The sequence below is a fragment of the Microcaecilia unicolor genome, chromosome 2 (assembly GCF_901765095.1).
Source record: "Microcaecilia unicolor chromosome 2, aMicUni1.1, whole genome shotgun sequence".
Classification (NCBI taxonomy): Eukaryota; Metazoa; Chordata; class Amphibia; order Gymnophiona; family Siphonopidae; genus Microcaecilia; species Microcaecilia unicolor.
Window position 1 is genome coordinate 171,035,818 of NC_044032.1, and position 13,627 is coordinate 171,049,444.

Below are 13,627 nucleotides of genomic sequence, written 5' to 3' on the forward strand. Positions count from 1 at the left end.
AATGTGGCAGATTTCTTAATGGTTTCTGGGGCTGCAAAGGTGGTTACAGAAGTATCTGGTGTAGTGGAGGAGCAGTTGCTCGATTTGGAGCAGGAGTGGACTGATGCTGCATTTTCCCCGGAGTTGCACAATGCATTCTTAATTAGAAGCCTGGTGCCTGCTTAGTCTACCTCCCCTGCCCCCCTTGGGAGATTTGTGGAGCTCCAAGCCAAAAGAGTTAGATTGGACCCTCATAGGGAGGTGGTTGAGCTTCCCTTGCATTCTGAATGTGGGTCTGAAGGTCTTCTTTCTAAAGTATTTGGTCATTCTGGGTGCAGTGCATTGGAGAAGGCAAGTTTCCCCCAGAGGAGGGGGATGACGCTGCAGCTGCCATGTTTCCACTGGGAAGAGTTGCCTGGGTTATTACCAAGGCATTGGAAATGTTGGATATCTCCGCCCTGAACTCTGGTAGTTGGGACACTGCCTTGCATCCTCTTATGTCTGACACTTAAGCGCCCGCCAAAGTCCTTCCAAATTCACGTGGCTATGAAGGTTCTTACTTCTACGCAGTGATATACCCTGACACGAACCCAGCTTTACCCTCTTCCTGCTGGGGAGCAGGAATCATTGTACCTCCCTGAGGTGGATGCCCTTGTGATTGAGGTCACTAAGAAGACTACCCTGCTTATGGAGGGGGGGGGGGGGTGCGACTCTTAAGGATGTTCAAGATAGGAAAATTGGAACACTCATTTAAGCTTCCCTTTGAGGTGGCAGCTTTGTGTTTGCAGGCTATGGTGTACGGCTGTTATGCGGCATTGCTTGAACTGGGTTCAGAAGGTAACTACTGCCGAGGAACTGGTCCAGTGCTTGCCCTCTTTGGCGTGAAGACTGGCCGATTTAACTTTCCTTTTATATGATCTGCTTTGAGCCTTGGCGAAAGAAATGTCTTTGGCTGTGATAGCCAGGAGGTGGCTCTGGCTATGCCATTGGGCTGCAGACTTGGTCTCCTAGTCCAGGCAGGCTTGTCTTCTTTTCCATCGAAAGTTCCTTTTTGGAGAGGATTTGGAAAAGATTGTTATGGCCCCGGGAGATTCCAAGGGTCAGCACCTATCGGAGGACAGAGCTGAGGCGCTGTTCCGGTTTTTGCAGCCATGGAGCCTGTTTCGGGAGGCTCGGTGATATAAGCTAGAGAAGTCTGGATCCTTCTAGAGGTCCTGTTTCCAGCAGCGGCAGCAGTCCTTTCGGAGAGATAGGTGTTCCCAGGCATCCACCGCCACAATCTGTCCCGGCCACACCTGCATCCCAATGATGGGCAACTGGCCCTTTCCCCAGAGCTTCCAGAAGAGGGGAGGCTGTCTCTCTTTGGGGGAATGGGCCAAGTGGAGGAGTGGCCTAGTGGTTAGGGTGGTGGACTCTGGTCCTGGGGAACTGAGGAACTGAGTTCGATTCCAACTTCAGGCACAGGCAGCTCCTTTTGACTCTGGGCAAGTCACTTAACCCTCCATTGCCCCAATATGTAAACTGCATTGAGCCTGCCATGAGTGGGAAAGCACGAGGTACAAATGTAAAAAAAAAAAAAAAGATTATCTCAGACCAATTGGTCTTAGAGGTGCTTAGAGAAGGATTCAAATTGTAATTTGCCAGCCCACTCTAGGACTTCTGTTTGGAATCCCCGTGCAAGGCTCTCGCCAAGCGACTGGTGGTCCAATCCATGCTCGAGACCCTCTTGTGACTGGATGCCATGCAGGAGGTTATGACTCTGGAGGTTGGCCACGGACGTTACTCCATCTAGTTCATGGTTCCCAAAAAGAGCGGGTCCTACCACCCTGTGCTGAACTTCAAGCACGTTAACAATGCCCTGAAGGGCCTGTCCTTCTGCAGGGAGACTCTGTGCTCCGTCATCGTGTCTGTTCATCCGGGGGAGTTTCTCACCTCTGTAGACCTCAAGGAGGCATATTTCCACATCCCAATTTTGCCACCTCATCAGCGCTTTCTGAGGTTCTCTATCCTGGGGGAACACTTTCAGTTTTGGACGTTGCTGTTCGGGCTGGCCATGGCCCCCATGAGCTTTTCCAAGGTGATAGTGTAGTCATAGCCTTCCTCTGGAAGGAGGGCATCCGAGTCCATCCCTAACTGGATGATTGGCTCATCAGGGTGTTGTCATGGCAGAAGAATGTACAGGCCACATCCAGTGTGATAGGCCTTCTCCAGTTGCTGGGTTGGGTGATCATCTGTCTCCCTCTCAGGTTCTTGAATATCTTGGAGTGGTATTCGACACCAAAGCGGGAAGGGTCTTCCTCTCAGTGGCACATCAATAGATGCTTCGGTCGCAGCTTTCCATCTCCTACAGGTGCTGGCTCCCTGTGCCTGGGATTACATACAAGGTCTGAGGATCATGGCATCCACCTTGGAGGTTCTGCAGTGGTTGTGGTCCACATGTGGACGCTTCAGTCATCCCTTCTTAGTCGCTATCCCCAGTGGCTGCTGATTACCAGCTTATGCTGCTGTGGTCTGCTTAGGCTAGCTTCTGCAGTATATGGTGTACAGCGCTGCGTATGCCTTGTAGCGCTATAGAAATGATAAGTAGATAGATAGATAGTTGGTGCGTCAGCCCAATCAGCCTGGGCAATGGAGTTTCCCTTGCCAAGTCGGAGTGGGTGATGGTGACCACAGATTCCAGTCTCTCCAGGTGAGGAGCCCACTGTCTGGACTGGACGTCCCAGGGTCTTTGGTCTTGAGGCATCGTGGCCTATCAACCGTCTGGAGTTGAGGGCAGTGAGATATTGCCTTGAGGGAGTTTTTGCCCTTGGTCCATGGTAGGGTGGTGCAGGTTTTTTTTAGATAATGCCTCTGCAGTGGCGGGAAGCGAGCCTTCTGTGTCATTGGGTGGCGTCTCACTTCAGCTTGCTCTCTGCAGTGCACATTGCTGGGGAGCTGAATGTTCAGGTGGATTTTTTTCAGCTGAAAACTACTGGATCCTGGGGAGTGGGCACTTTCCCCAGAGTACTTTTGGGTGGTCTTGGCCTATTGATGGCTTCCCAGTCTGGATCTCATGGTCACGCGAAGCAATACCAAAGTTCCTCGCTTGTTCAGTAGATGGAAGGAGCTTGGTTTCGAGACTATCGATGCACTTCTGCAACCATGGCTGGTCAATGTCCTCCTGTATGTTTCTTCCATGGCTGATGATCGGCAGGTTGTTCAGGCGCATTGTGCGGCATCCAGGCCTAGTGATTATGGTGGCATCAGATTGGCCCAGGAAGCTGTGTTATGTGGATCTCCTCCACCTGCTTGTTGAAGAGCCAGTTCAGTTGCCAGCTCAGCGGGGTCTCCTGGCACAGGGGCCAGTGCTCATGGAGAATCCCTCCCCCTTTGGCCTTGCGGTCTGGCTCTTAAGAGGTCAAGATTAAGGAAAAAGGGTATGCGGAGGAGGTGATTACAGCGTTGCTTTAAGGCAGGAAGTGTTCCACCTCGGTTGTTTATGCCAGGTTGTGGCGCACCTTTGATTCCTGGTGCTCCTCTAGAGGTGTGGTTGCAACTCAGGCCTCCCTGGTAAGCATATTTTGTCTTTTTTGCAGAGCGGTTTGGTGAAAGGCTTATCTCCAAGTTCCTTGAAGGTTCAGGTGGCAGCGCTGGTGAGTTTTTGTGGCCATATTCAGCAGTCGTCATTGGCAGTGCATCCAGATGTAGTCTGGTTGCTTCACTGGGTCAATCATTTGTGTCTTTTCTGGTGGGCGTGTGCCTGGCGTGGAGTTTGAACCTGGTTCTCCGGGCCCTCCAGAGGCCTCCATTTGAGCCCCTGAAGGTGGTCTTTCTGGTGGCCATTACCTTGACACAGCGAATTTTGGAACTGCAGACCCTGTAGTGAAGGGGCCTGTTCTGCATTTTTGTGAAGCGGGAGTTTCTGCCTGGACAGTTTCTTCTTTTTTGCTTAAGGAGTTTCTGCCTTCCATTTGAACCAGTCCATTTTACTGCTGTTGTTCCGCTGAGAGGATTCCTGGTGGAGTATTGTTCTCTGTGGTACCTGGATGTTTGTTGGATTCTTGTCTGGTATTTGGAGGTAACTAATGAGTTTTGGCGTTTGGATCATCTTTTTGTTTTGTTCGCTGGTCGCAAAAAGGGCGCTCGGGTGTCAAAGGCTACCATTGCAAGGTGGCTGAAGAAGGCCATCTTCTCGGCCTACTTGTTGGCAGGTAAGACACTGACGTTGAATCTTAAGGCTTATTCCACTAGGGCACAGCACACGTCATTTGTGGAGTCACACGTTTCTGAGGCGTTATAGGTTGGATGTGTTTGCCTGTGGTGATTTGGCCTTTAGTTCCTTGGTCCTGGTGGTTGGGGTTGCCAGGTGCTGCCCTACGTGAGAACTGCGTTGGTACATCCTTCAAGTCCCTGTGTTGATCTGTAGGATGACATGGAAAGAAAAATTATTTCTTTCTTGGTAATTTTCTTTCCATTAGTCAACAGATCAAACCAGAGGCCTGGCTGATTTCTCTGCTGCTTTCTGGTGTATATAGGGTTATTTTCCTCTTCAGTTTGCAGATGTTCTTTTTTTATATGAAATGAAGAAATTCAGGACAACCACACGGTTTCAGACTGTGAGGGTTGGTGCCCTTTGGTTGCCTGGTCAGCTATATTTCTATAGAGGCAGGAGATGCTTTCTTTTTCTGCATGTCATCTTGCTTTGTTATCAAAAATACTGGAAGTGAGGCTATTGCACAGGAGATTATATGGCAGAGCTCTAGCTTTCTATCTCCACCTGCTGGTAGATGGACATAATCTACAAGTCTGGATTGATCTATTGGGACTAACGGAAAGAAAATTTCCAGGTAAGAAATAATTTTTCCCTTGCGCTTCCTTGTGATCTTGGGCAAGTCACTTAACCTTTTGTTGCTTCAGGTACAGTCTTAGGGGTTCTTTCACTAAGCTGCAGTAAAAACTGGCCTTATTGTGCCCTTCTGTGGGTCTTTACTGCTCACGAAGGCCTTCTTTTACTGCAACCGTTAAAACCCTGATTTTTCTATTTTTTCCATTAATGGCCATGTGCTAATGTTGCCATTAGTGTGCAACCATTTAAAAAAATTACTGTGGGAGCACTTACTGACACCTATTTTGTGAGCGGTAAGGGCCCCTGTGTTATCTGTGTGCTAACCAGTTAGCACGTAAGGTAGATGCACTAACTGGTTGGCACAAGTGCACCCATTCTCTGCCCCTGGCACACATGCGCACACACGCGCTAGAAATGTTTTTCAGTGCATGCACACTCAAAATCTACCATGAGATGCTGTAGTGTGTCCTGTAGTAGTCCATTTTTTTGCTGCTTTAGGCATGCATTAGTGCCTAACACAGTTTGGTAAAAGAGCCTCTTAGATTGTAAGCTCTCTAGGGACAGGGAAATACCTATTATATCTGAATATGACTTACTGTGTGCCAGTACTGAAAAAGGTATAAGCTAAATTCAAACTGAATCAGTTATTTGTTTATTTTAGGGTTTCTCCAAAGACTCTTCTGACATTTTGCACCAATGGTGTTTTACTTCGCACATTGATGGCAGGAGACAGCACACTATCCACTGTGACGCATGTTATTGTGGTAAGAATGTGAACCTACTTAATTTTATGATACAAAGTCTAGAAGGTATGATTTTTTCCTGCTTTTTTCATTGTCTTTCAGCTGTTTGTTCTTTGTAACCTTTATGGTAACATGAGTCAAGATGGAAAGAAAAATGTATTTCCTTGTTTTGAAGCAATACAATTTTTGTATTGCTTAACTTTGTGCCATTTATCAGTATCCCTCAAGGTAGTAAAGCAAGGCCTGTGCTTACTGATCAAAGATGTGTTCATCAGTATTGCACAAATACTGGCCTTGGTTGACAGAATCAAAAAATGTCAGAGGTTATCAGGAACAACTTGAAGTTGTGAGAACACAGGAATTGCTGTTTAGGAGTAAGCATATTTGGCTTTGCTGACGGGTAGATAAGGTGCTAATAGTAGGCTGAAGCTTACTGGCTTCCACGACACACACTTTTCAGCCAGATTAAAAGTATAAGTGCTTTGCTGTAGGTGATCAGAATTCTGTGTGTGTCTCAGGAAGATAATCATGGAATCAGATTGTGCAGACTATACAAATATGTGAATACCTGCTTCTTATTCCAGTTGTCGGGCTGCTTTTTTGCAAGTGTCCCTAGGGCTTTATAAGAAATCCCTATTTCACTGACAAGCCCAACTGGCTTAGAGAGGATGGCAAAGGGGAGGGAGAAAATTACATGGGAAAGAAGAGTGCTTGAGGGAGGGAGGGAGGGAGGAGGTGGGAGAAAATGAGAGGAATAGTTAGGGAAGGGGAGAGAACAATGAATGGTTTTCAAGGACAAGTTAGGATGTAGTTTTACTACAGGGTGACATCATTTGACAGAGCCTGGTGCGGGAACATTCCCCAGCATTTTTTCCAGAAGCTTTTGGCAGCGAGGAGCATTGAGGACATGTTTGTAGTACTTGTCCCACACAGCTCACGTCTTAGACATTCCAGCAATATTTATGTTATGTTATGCCAGGTCTTGTATTCTGCCTATACCTTTATAGTTCAGGGACTGGTTCCATAAGATAAGAGCCAGACCGTTTCATCCAGGAATTATAAATGGGTTATAACATTTGTAAAACAAACAAAAAAAAGAAACAAATACATAATTTAGACAATTGAGAGACGAAATTTACAAAAGAGAAAAGTTTTTTTTTTTTTTTTAATTCCTTCTAAACAAAAAATAGTGTCCACAAGATTTTTAAAGAAAAAGGAAGATGATTCCACAGCTTGGCCATCAGATACTGAATGGAAGAAGAGAGTTGTCTAATGATTTTAGTTTTTTAAACACTGAAAATCTTAACAAAGGTTTGGATTTTGATATCTCATAGCTGACCCCTGCGTTAGGGTCACTAGATCTGACATATTAGTGGGGGAGCTTCAACAATCAAAATTCTGAAAATTGTAACACACAGTTTAAATTGTATTTGTGCAGCTACAGGGAGCCAGTGAAGTTTGGAATAAAAAAAATTTAAGCAAATCATATTTAGATAAAACCGAAAATTAGTCTAATAGCTGCATTCTGAACTAATTGTAAATGAGTAATATGTGATTTAGAGCAAACTACTAAGGTTAGATAGTTCTTGGTAATACTTATGACTGCACCAAGATCTTGAATAACTTGGGTTTAAAATATTTTCTAGTGGTTCTTAATTTTCTTAATATGAAAAAAAAAATTTGATAACTGATTGAACATAGCAGTGCATGATCAGTAAATAATCCACTTCCACCTCCCAGAATTTTGGATTGAAGATCTAGAGGGAGATTGTTTCCATCTAGAGATATTACATCGTATATTTTGGATTGGTGTTAGATTAAAGCCAGGAGGTACTTTGATGGAGGGCAACAGTGGGTCTATTCTCAAAGGCATAGGTTCCACCCACCCCTGACTTTCCAGACAAATTCTTGCTCCTGCCCACTGCAGCAGAGAGCTTCCTGGTCAACACAAGGGGCAAGCATTTGACTGGCTCCATGAGAGCATAGCTGTAATTCTGATCACTGTTTTGGACCCGGTAGGAGGGAGCTGAAATTTTTCCAGAAAAGGTGGCCCCTTTTAACCTCAGATCAGTGGGTTCTCAAAATAGTGTGAATGGGTTATGCACTTCAGTTAGAAAGGTTTCTGCCAAATTCCCATCAAGAGCATCAAAATTAAGCCCTCGGCATCAAGAATGACTTAAAAAGGAACTCTTTCCCTTTTGCATATTATGTTCAAGCATTTCTTTATTAAAGTATCAGCAAAGTACACATTACTCAGCAATGCATTGAGCAATATATATATATATATAAAGAGAACACATCATAAGTGTCCTCATCAAAGTTTAACCAAATGCACAACTGCCTCCAAAAAGACGGAATCCAACCGAACTACAGTTCCCAAAGCAGTATACCATATCCCCCTCTTAATACCCCCCCACAACCTCCATGATTGCAAAATACAACCAATACCCAGTCCAACCTCCCTCCCCCCCCCACATCCCCCCTTAGCATTACGATAAATTCAGCACATCAAGGACCCAAAACACATAGCTCAACAAGACAGGTGAGCATGCGGCCCAGGAAATAAGATGAGTGTTCCAGTGTGAGATATTACCAACAGCATATGATTTTGGATAGCTTATAAACTATGAAAAGCTATGGTAGGATGGAGGAAGAACAGATTCCTTCGTCTTGACAAAACAGTCAGATCTTTCAAGAGGAGACTGAAGATTGCTACTACAGTGTCAACTATGCTAGGAGGATCACTGATGCACAAAGAGTATGCTCCAATGAACCTTCTAAGTGCCTTGGTCCTGTTACATAGTAACATAGTAACATAGTAGATGACGGCAGAAAAAGACCTGCATGGTCCATCTAGTCTGCCCAAGATAAACTCGTATCTTGAATTTGTACCTGTCTTTTTCAGGGCACAGACCGTATAAGTCTGCCCAGCAGTATTTCCCGCCTCCCAACCACCAGTCCCGTCTCCCATTACCGGCTCTGGTACAGACCGTATAAGTCTGCCCTCCCCTATCCTAGCCTCCCAACCACCAACCCCTTGTTAAGGAAAGAGAGAGAGAGAGATCCTTTCTGACTACCACAGAACCTCAAATTTCCATCCAGCTCTAGAAGGAGTTGAGTTCCAAATAATGGAATCGCAGCTGTGCTTCATGTAGTTGAGAAGTGTAGCAGTACCAAAGAGCAAAATAATGCAGATGAGGAGAAAGGTTGCCTGGACTCTTGTGCCCTTTAGTTGAATAGATAACTGAGCAATACAGCTGTCAGGGTACTCCTGAGTCAGCTAAAACTATGGTAAGCCAGCTGCCATCTGTTCTTAAGGACCACTGTGCAATACAGGTGTCAGGGAACTTGTGAGTCAATGAACTGTGGTATACCAGCAGCCATGCAGCTGACATCTGCTGATAAGGGCTGGACAAGCATCTACAGGCATGTTCAGCTAGGGTTAGCTATATTAATGCTAAAAACGTTGCTCTAGTTGATTCAGAAAAAGTGTGGCACAGACATGTTCTATTGGCTGGAGCACTGAATCTCTGCCATAGAACTGATTGTTGTTTTTCAAAGAGCTAGTGTGAGGTCAGAGCCTGTGACCTCGGTTCCAAGCTCCAGTTCACAGCTGAGTGCTCTAAACTAGGTCTAAATGAAATGTTGCAAACCCTGTTTGCTTTGAGCATTGTGCTCTCAGTGCCTTACCAAATATCGGTCTGTTAGGAGAAATCTTGAGAGAGAGCTCAAAAAACTTATCTAACTAGGATGTAGTTTTAAGCTTAGTGAAGCCAAAGCTGGGTGGGGGAGGGGGGGGAGGGGGGGAAGTGAACAACCAACCAACCAACAGAGAAATTTGTCCAGAGGCAAAATAGGAGGGGGGGGGGGGGGGGGGAGCAGAGGCAGTGTCCAGCACAAAAGGCATAAATTAACTAAAAATAGGCTGAGGAACAATGTAAGCAAAAGGAATCAAAAATGTCTCTTCATCATTTAGGAATATTAGTTCCTTAGATGAAGGAGCTTATGAAAACAAAAGCATTATGACAGACTCGTGAGGCAGAAAGTTTCTGCCCTCTGTATGACAATTCAAAATGAAGTACAAAACAAAACTCAATGTAGAGTGGCTGATAAATTCAAAAATTAAAGGTAAATTACAGTTAACAATACATAAATATTGTCTTACCAGAGTATAAAATCCTTTCATCCTATAGGCCTGATTTGTATTCCCCTTTTTTTTTTCAAGGCACCCTGGTAGCTAGGGATTCCCAGTAGTAAAAAGATTATATCCTTCTTTCCGCTGAGAAAACACATTTACTTAACTGTAGCAGGTGTTCTCTGAGGACAGTAGGATGAATATTCTTGCTATATTGTTCATCTCCCCTTGAGTTGTATTCTTTAAGCTATATTAGACTGAGCTGGTCCTACGTGATGATAGGTGGGAAGATGTGCACATGGGCTGTGAATCATTGCCAAAAGCTTCTGGAAAAGACACGTGGGAAGCATTCTTTTGCCAGGCTCCATTAGATGATGTCTCTCAGTAATAAGAATATTCTTACTGCTTATCTTGAAGAACACCTGCTACAGGTAAGTAATTTCTACAGGAGGAAGGAGAGATGTAGAATAGAGCAAGAGAGACTATAAGGCTTGTGATAGAAATGGAGAAACAGGCTGCAGCAAGAGGGGGGGGGGGGGAAGAGGAGAGAGAAAACGGTGAAGAAAGGATGTGGGGATAGAAAATGGAATGAAAAGTGAAAAACATTAAGATGTGCTAAAAATTTTTAAAAATGGTGCAGGTGTGCACAAAGAATAAAAGTAGCTAAGGAAAAATGTTTGAAACTTAAGTTTTTTTTGTTTTGTTTTTTAAATTAAAAAAAAAATCAATCTTGTGCTTTTTGCAGATGGGTATGCATTGTTTGTTAAATTGATGTTTGAGTATCTACAAGAAATCAGGTGCTTTTCTGGAACCATTGTGAATCTGTGAGCCATTGCATTTGTAAGGCACAGAGGTTTGGAAGCTACATAAGTTCTGATTTGGGGTTTTAGCTGAATTGAAACCAGGGTTAGTAGCTGGTGCCTTCATTTGTACCTACCTGGGAATCTTACCCCTGTTTTTAGAGTATATATCTGGAATCACAGAGTGATGGTGTGCTGAAGCTATAGAATACTCTACTGCTCAATACTACCTGTTGTAACTAATGGAGTTTTAATGGCTGTGCAAAGGATTTATGTTCACTGTCTCTATCTATCTATCTATCTATCTATCTATCTATCTATCTATCTATCTATCTATCTATCTATCTATCTATCTATCTATCTATCTATCTATCTATCTATCTATCTATCTATCTATCTATCTATCTATCTATCTATCTATCTATCTATCTATCTATCTATCTATCTATCTATCTATCTATCTATCTATCTATCTATCTATCTATCTATCTATCTATATAAATTCTTTGCACAGCCATTAAAACAACATGACTTGCAACAGGTAGTATTGAGCAGTAGAGTATTCTAGGGCTTCAGCGCACCATCACTCTGTGATTCCAGATCAGAAAATTCTGTAAGTCTGTTGTTCTCAAGTTGTCTTAAGGCATATACTATATAACTATTTAGTGAGGTGGTTGGTTGGTTTATGTATTTATTTTTTAATTTACTACTTGTTTTTCTCTGTGTGATAGGATGAAGTTCATGAGAGGGATCGCTTTAGTGATTTCCTGCTAACCAAACTAAGAGATGTCCTGCAAAAGCATTCTTCTCTAAAACTGATTCTTTCTAGTGCAGCCTTGGACGTTAATCTCTTTTTGAGATACTTTGGAGGGTGCCCTGTAATATACAGTATGTAACTTTCTTTATCAAATTTTCCATGAGAATTTTTTAGCTTCCATTTTCGTTAGTCGTATTTACTCTGACTTTGTGATTTTTTTAAAATATTGTAGAGAGCATATTTAATATACAAATCTATTTCTCGTGTATTTTCTTGAAACTGTGGTGTGCCTCCATGTTAATAAAGGACTCCAAGATCTTCATTTTATGCGGCGACTTCTATCTTAAAACCCAGTATTTTGTATCTCTACTTGGGATTATTTTTCCATATGTGCATATTTTTTGCACTTGTTTGTTAAATTTCATCTGCCATTTAGATACCTACTTTTCTAATTTCACAAGATCTTCTTCAAAGCCACACAAACGTCTGCTGTTTCAATAACTGAATAATTTTGTGTCAGCCACAAGTTTGACCATCTCACTCGCATTTCTGTCTCCAGATCATTTTTGAATATGTTAAACAGCACAAGCCCCAGAACATATCCTTGGAGCAGTCTGTTAGTGTCCATTTAGTCCTGCTTTCTTTTTCCTGTCTTTTAGCCAGTTTGCAAGTCACAAAAAGAGCATTGCCTCCTATCCCATGACTCTTTAATTTCCTCAGGAGCCTCTCATGAGGGACTTTGAGCTCCTTTTACAAAGCAGTGCTACCGATTAGCGGCGTGCTGAATGCGAAGAAGCCCATTCAATTCCCATGAGCTTCTTCATATTCAGCATACACTAGTCGGTTGCGCCATTTTGTAAAAGGAGCCATTTGTCAAATGCCTTTTAAAAATCCAGATACACTGTATCAACCAGCTGACCGTTATATATTTGTGTTTGTTTACACTTTAAACAAATGTAATAAATTGGTAAGACAAGATTTGCCTTTTTTGAAACCCATGCTGACTCATTTCCATTAAGCCAGTGCTCACCAATTTTTTTGTGGCCATGACCTCAGGTCATGCAGCTGGAGAAAGTGCGTGTCCCCCCCCCCCCCCCCAAGTGGTGCAGGACAGTGACATGTTATGGAGTGCCCACAGGTTGTGACCTCCAGTTTGGGAAGCTCTGCATTAAGCTGTGTCTATACATACAATCAGTAATTTTTTTCAATATAGCCTGAACCATTTTGCCCTGCAATGATATTGGGCTTTCTGGATTATAGTTTCTTGCTAGGTTCTTGTGATGTGAGTTAGCCACCTTTGGAGACAGGATGCTGGACTCAATGGACCTTTGGTTTGATCCAGCATGACACATTTTATGTGGTTGTATTTTGGATTTCTACATGAGCAAAAAATAATAGACTTTTATTTTTACATTTTCAGTACAAGGAAGACCGTTTGAAATAAAGGAGATGTTTCTTGAAGACATATTACGAACGACAGGATACACAAATAAAGAAATGTTAAAATATAAGAAAGAAAAGCAACGAGGTATATGTTGATGTTTTAAAACATTTAGGAGGCAATATGTTAATGTTTTAAAACGTTTAGGAGGCTTGTGCAGTTACGTGTGTCTTACGGTCTTAAGTACCGCCCTAATTGGCAGATATGTGCCAAAATGCAATAGGCACTATTCTATAAAGTAGCGCATAAAGTTCTATAGTGCATAACTGCAAGGTGGGGGGGGGGGGGGCATACATGGCACCAAGAGACAACCACAACATAGAAAAATAGTTGATTGTGTTGCATGTTGCGCTTGGGCACACCCACTTACACCAGCCATTGACATGGCGTAAGTGATCGTGCCTAACTCTTGGCGCAGCACAGCAGGTTTACGCTGGTATTCGATAATTTGTTAGGCTTGCTTAAGTGCCATTATAGAATTGGCGCTCATTGCGCTCCATTGTAGCACCTAATTTGATAGAATTACCCCTTTAGGGACAGATTTTACTAAGCTACAATAAAATTGTCCCATTGACATGCATTGTTAGTGCGTGTTAATGGGCTGATTAACATGGCTTTCACTGATCTTCGCACCTATTTAAAAACATATGTTACTGCATAGTAGTGCATTACTGCCCTTTAGTAAGTAGGCCACTTAATATTTGTTTGTGGTTGTGGCGAGATTACATATTGTGATGTTGCATAAAAATTTGTTTTCAAGCATTGTTTCCACCAATATTTCAGAATCATTGGGAGTGCCAAATATATTTATTTATTAGGGGTACTCAGCACCTGCAGAGTTGGCTCCTATGTTTTCATGTCCAGTGCAATACTAATAGATTTAATTGGATATTATTTTTTATTCTGGGGAGATTGACATTGGAGAGCTGGGTCATTTTTTTTCTAGC

General features: G+C 43.1%; 1 protein-coding gene across 1 annotated transcript in view; it reads left to right on the forward strand.

The window, feature by feature from the left end:
- YTHDC2 (YTH domain containing 2) overlaps nt 1-13,627 on the forward strand; it is a 229,445-nt gene that overhangs the window by 52,930 nt on the left and 162,888 nt on the right. Inside the window, 3 exon segments of the mRNA XM_030193495.1 lie at nt 5,466-5,568; nt 11,214-11,370; nt 12,660-12,767. Of these exon segments, the coding sequence (XP_030049355.1) occupies nt 5,466-5,568; nt 11,214-11,370; nt 12,660-12,767 (368 nt within the window).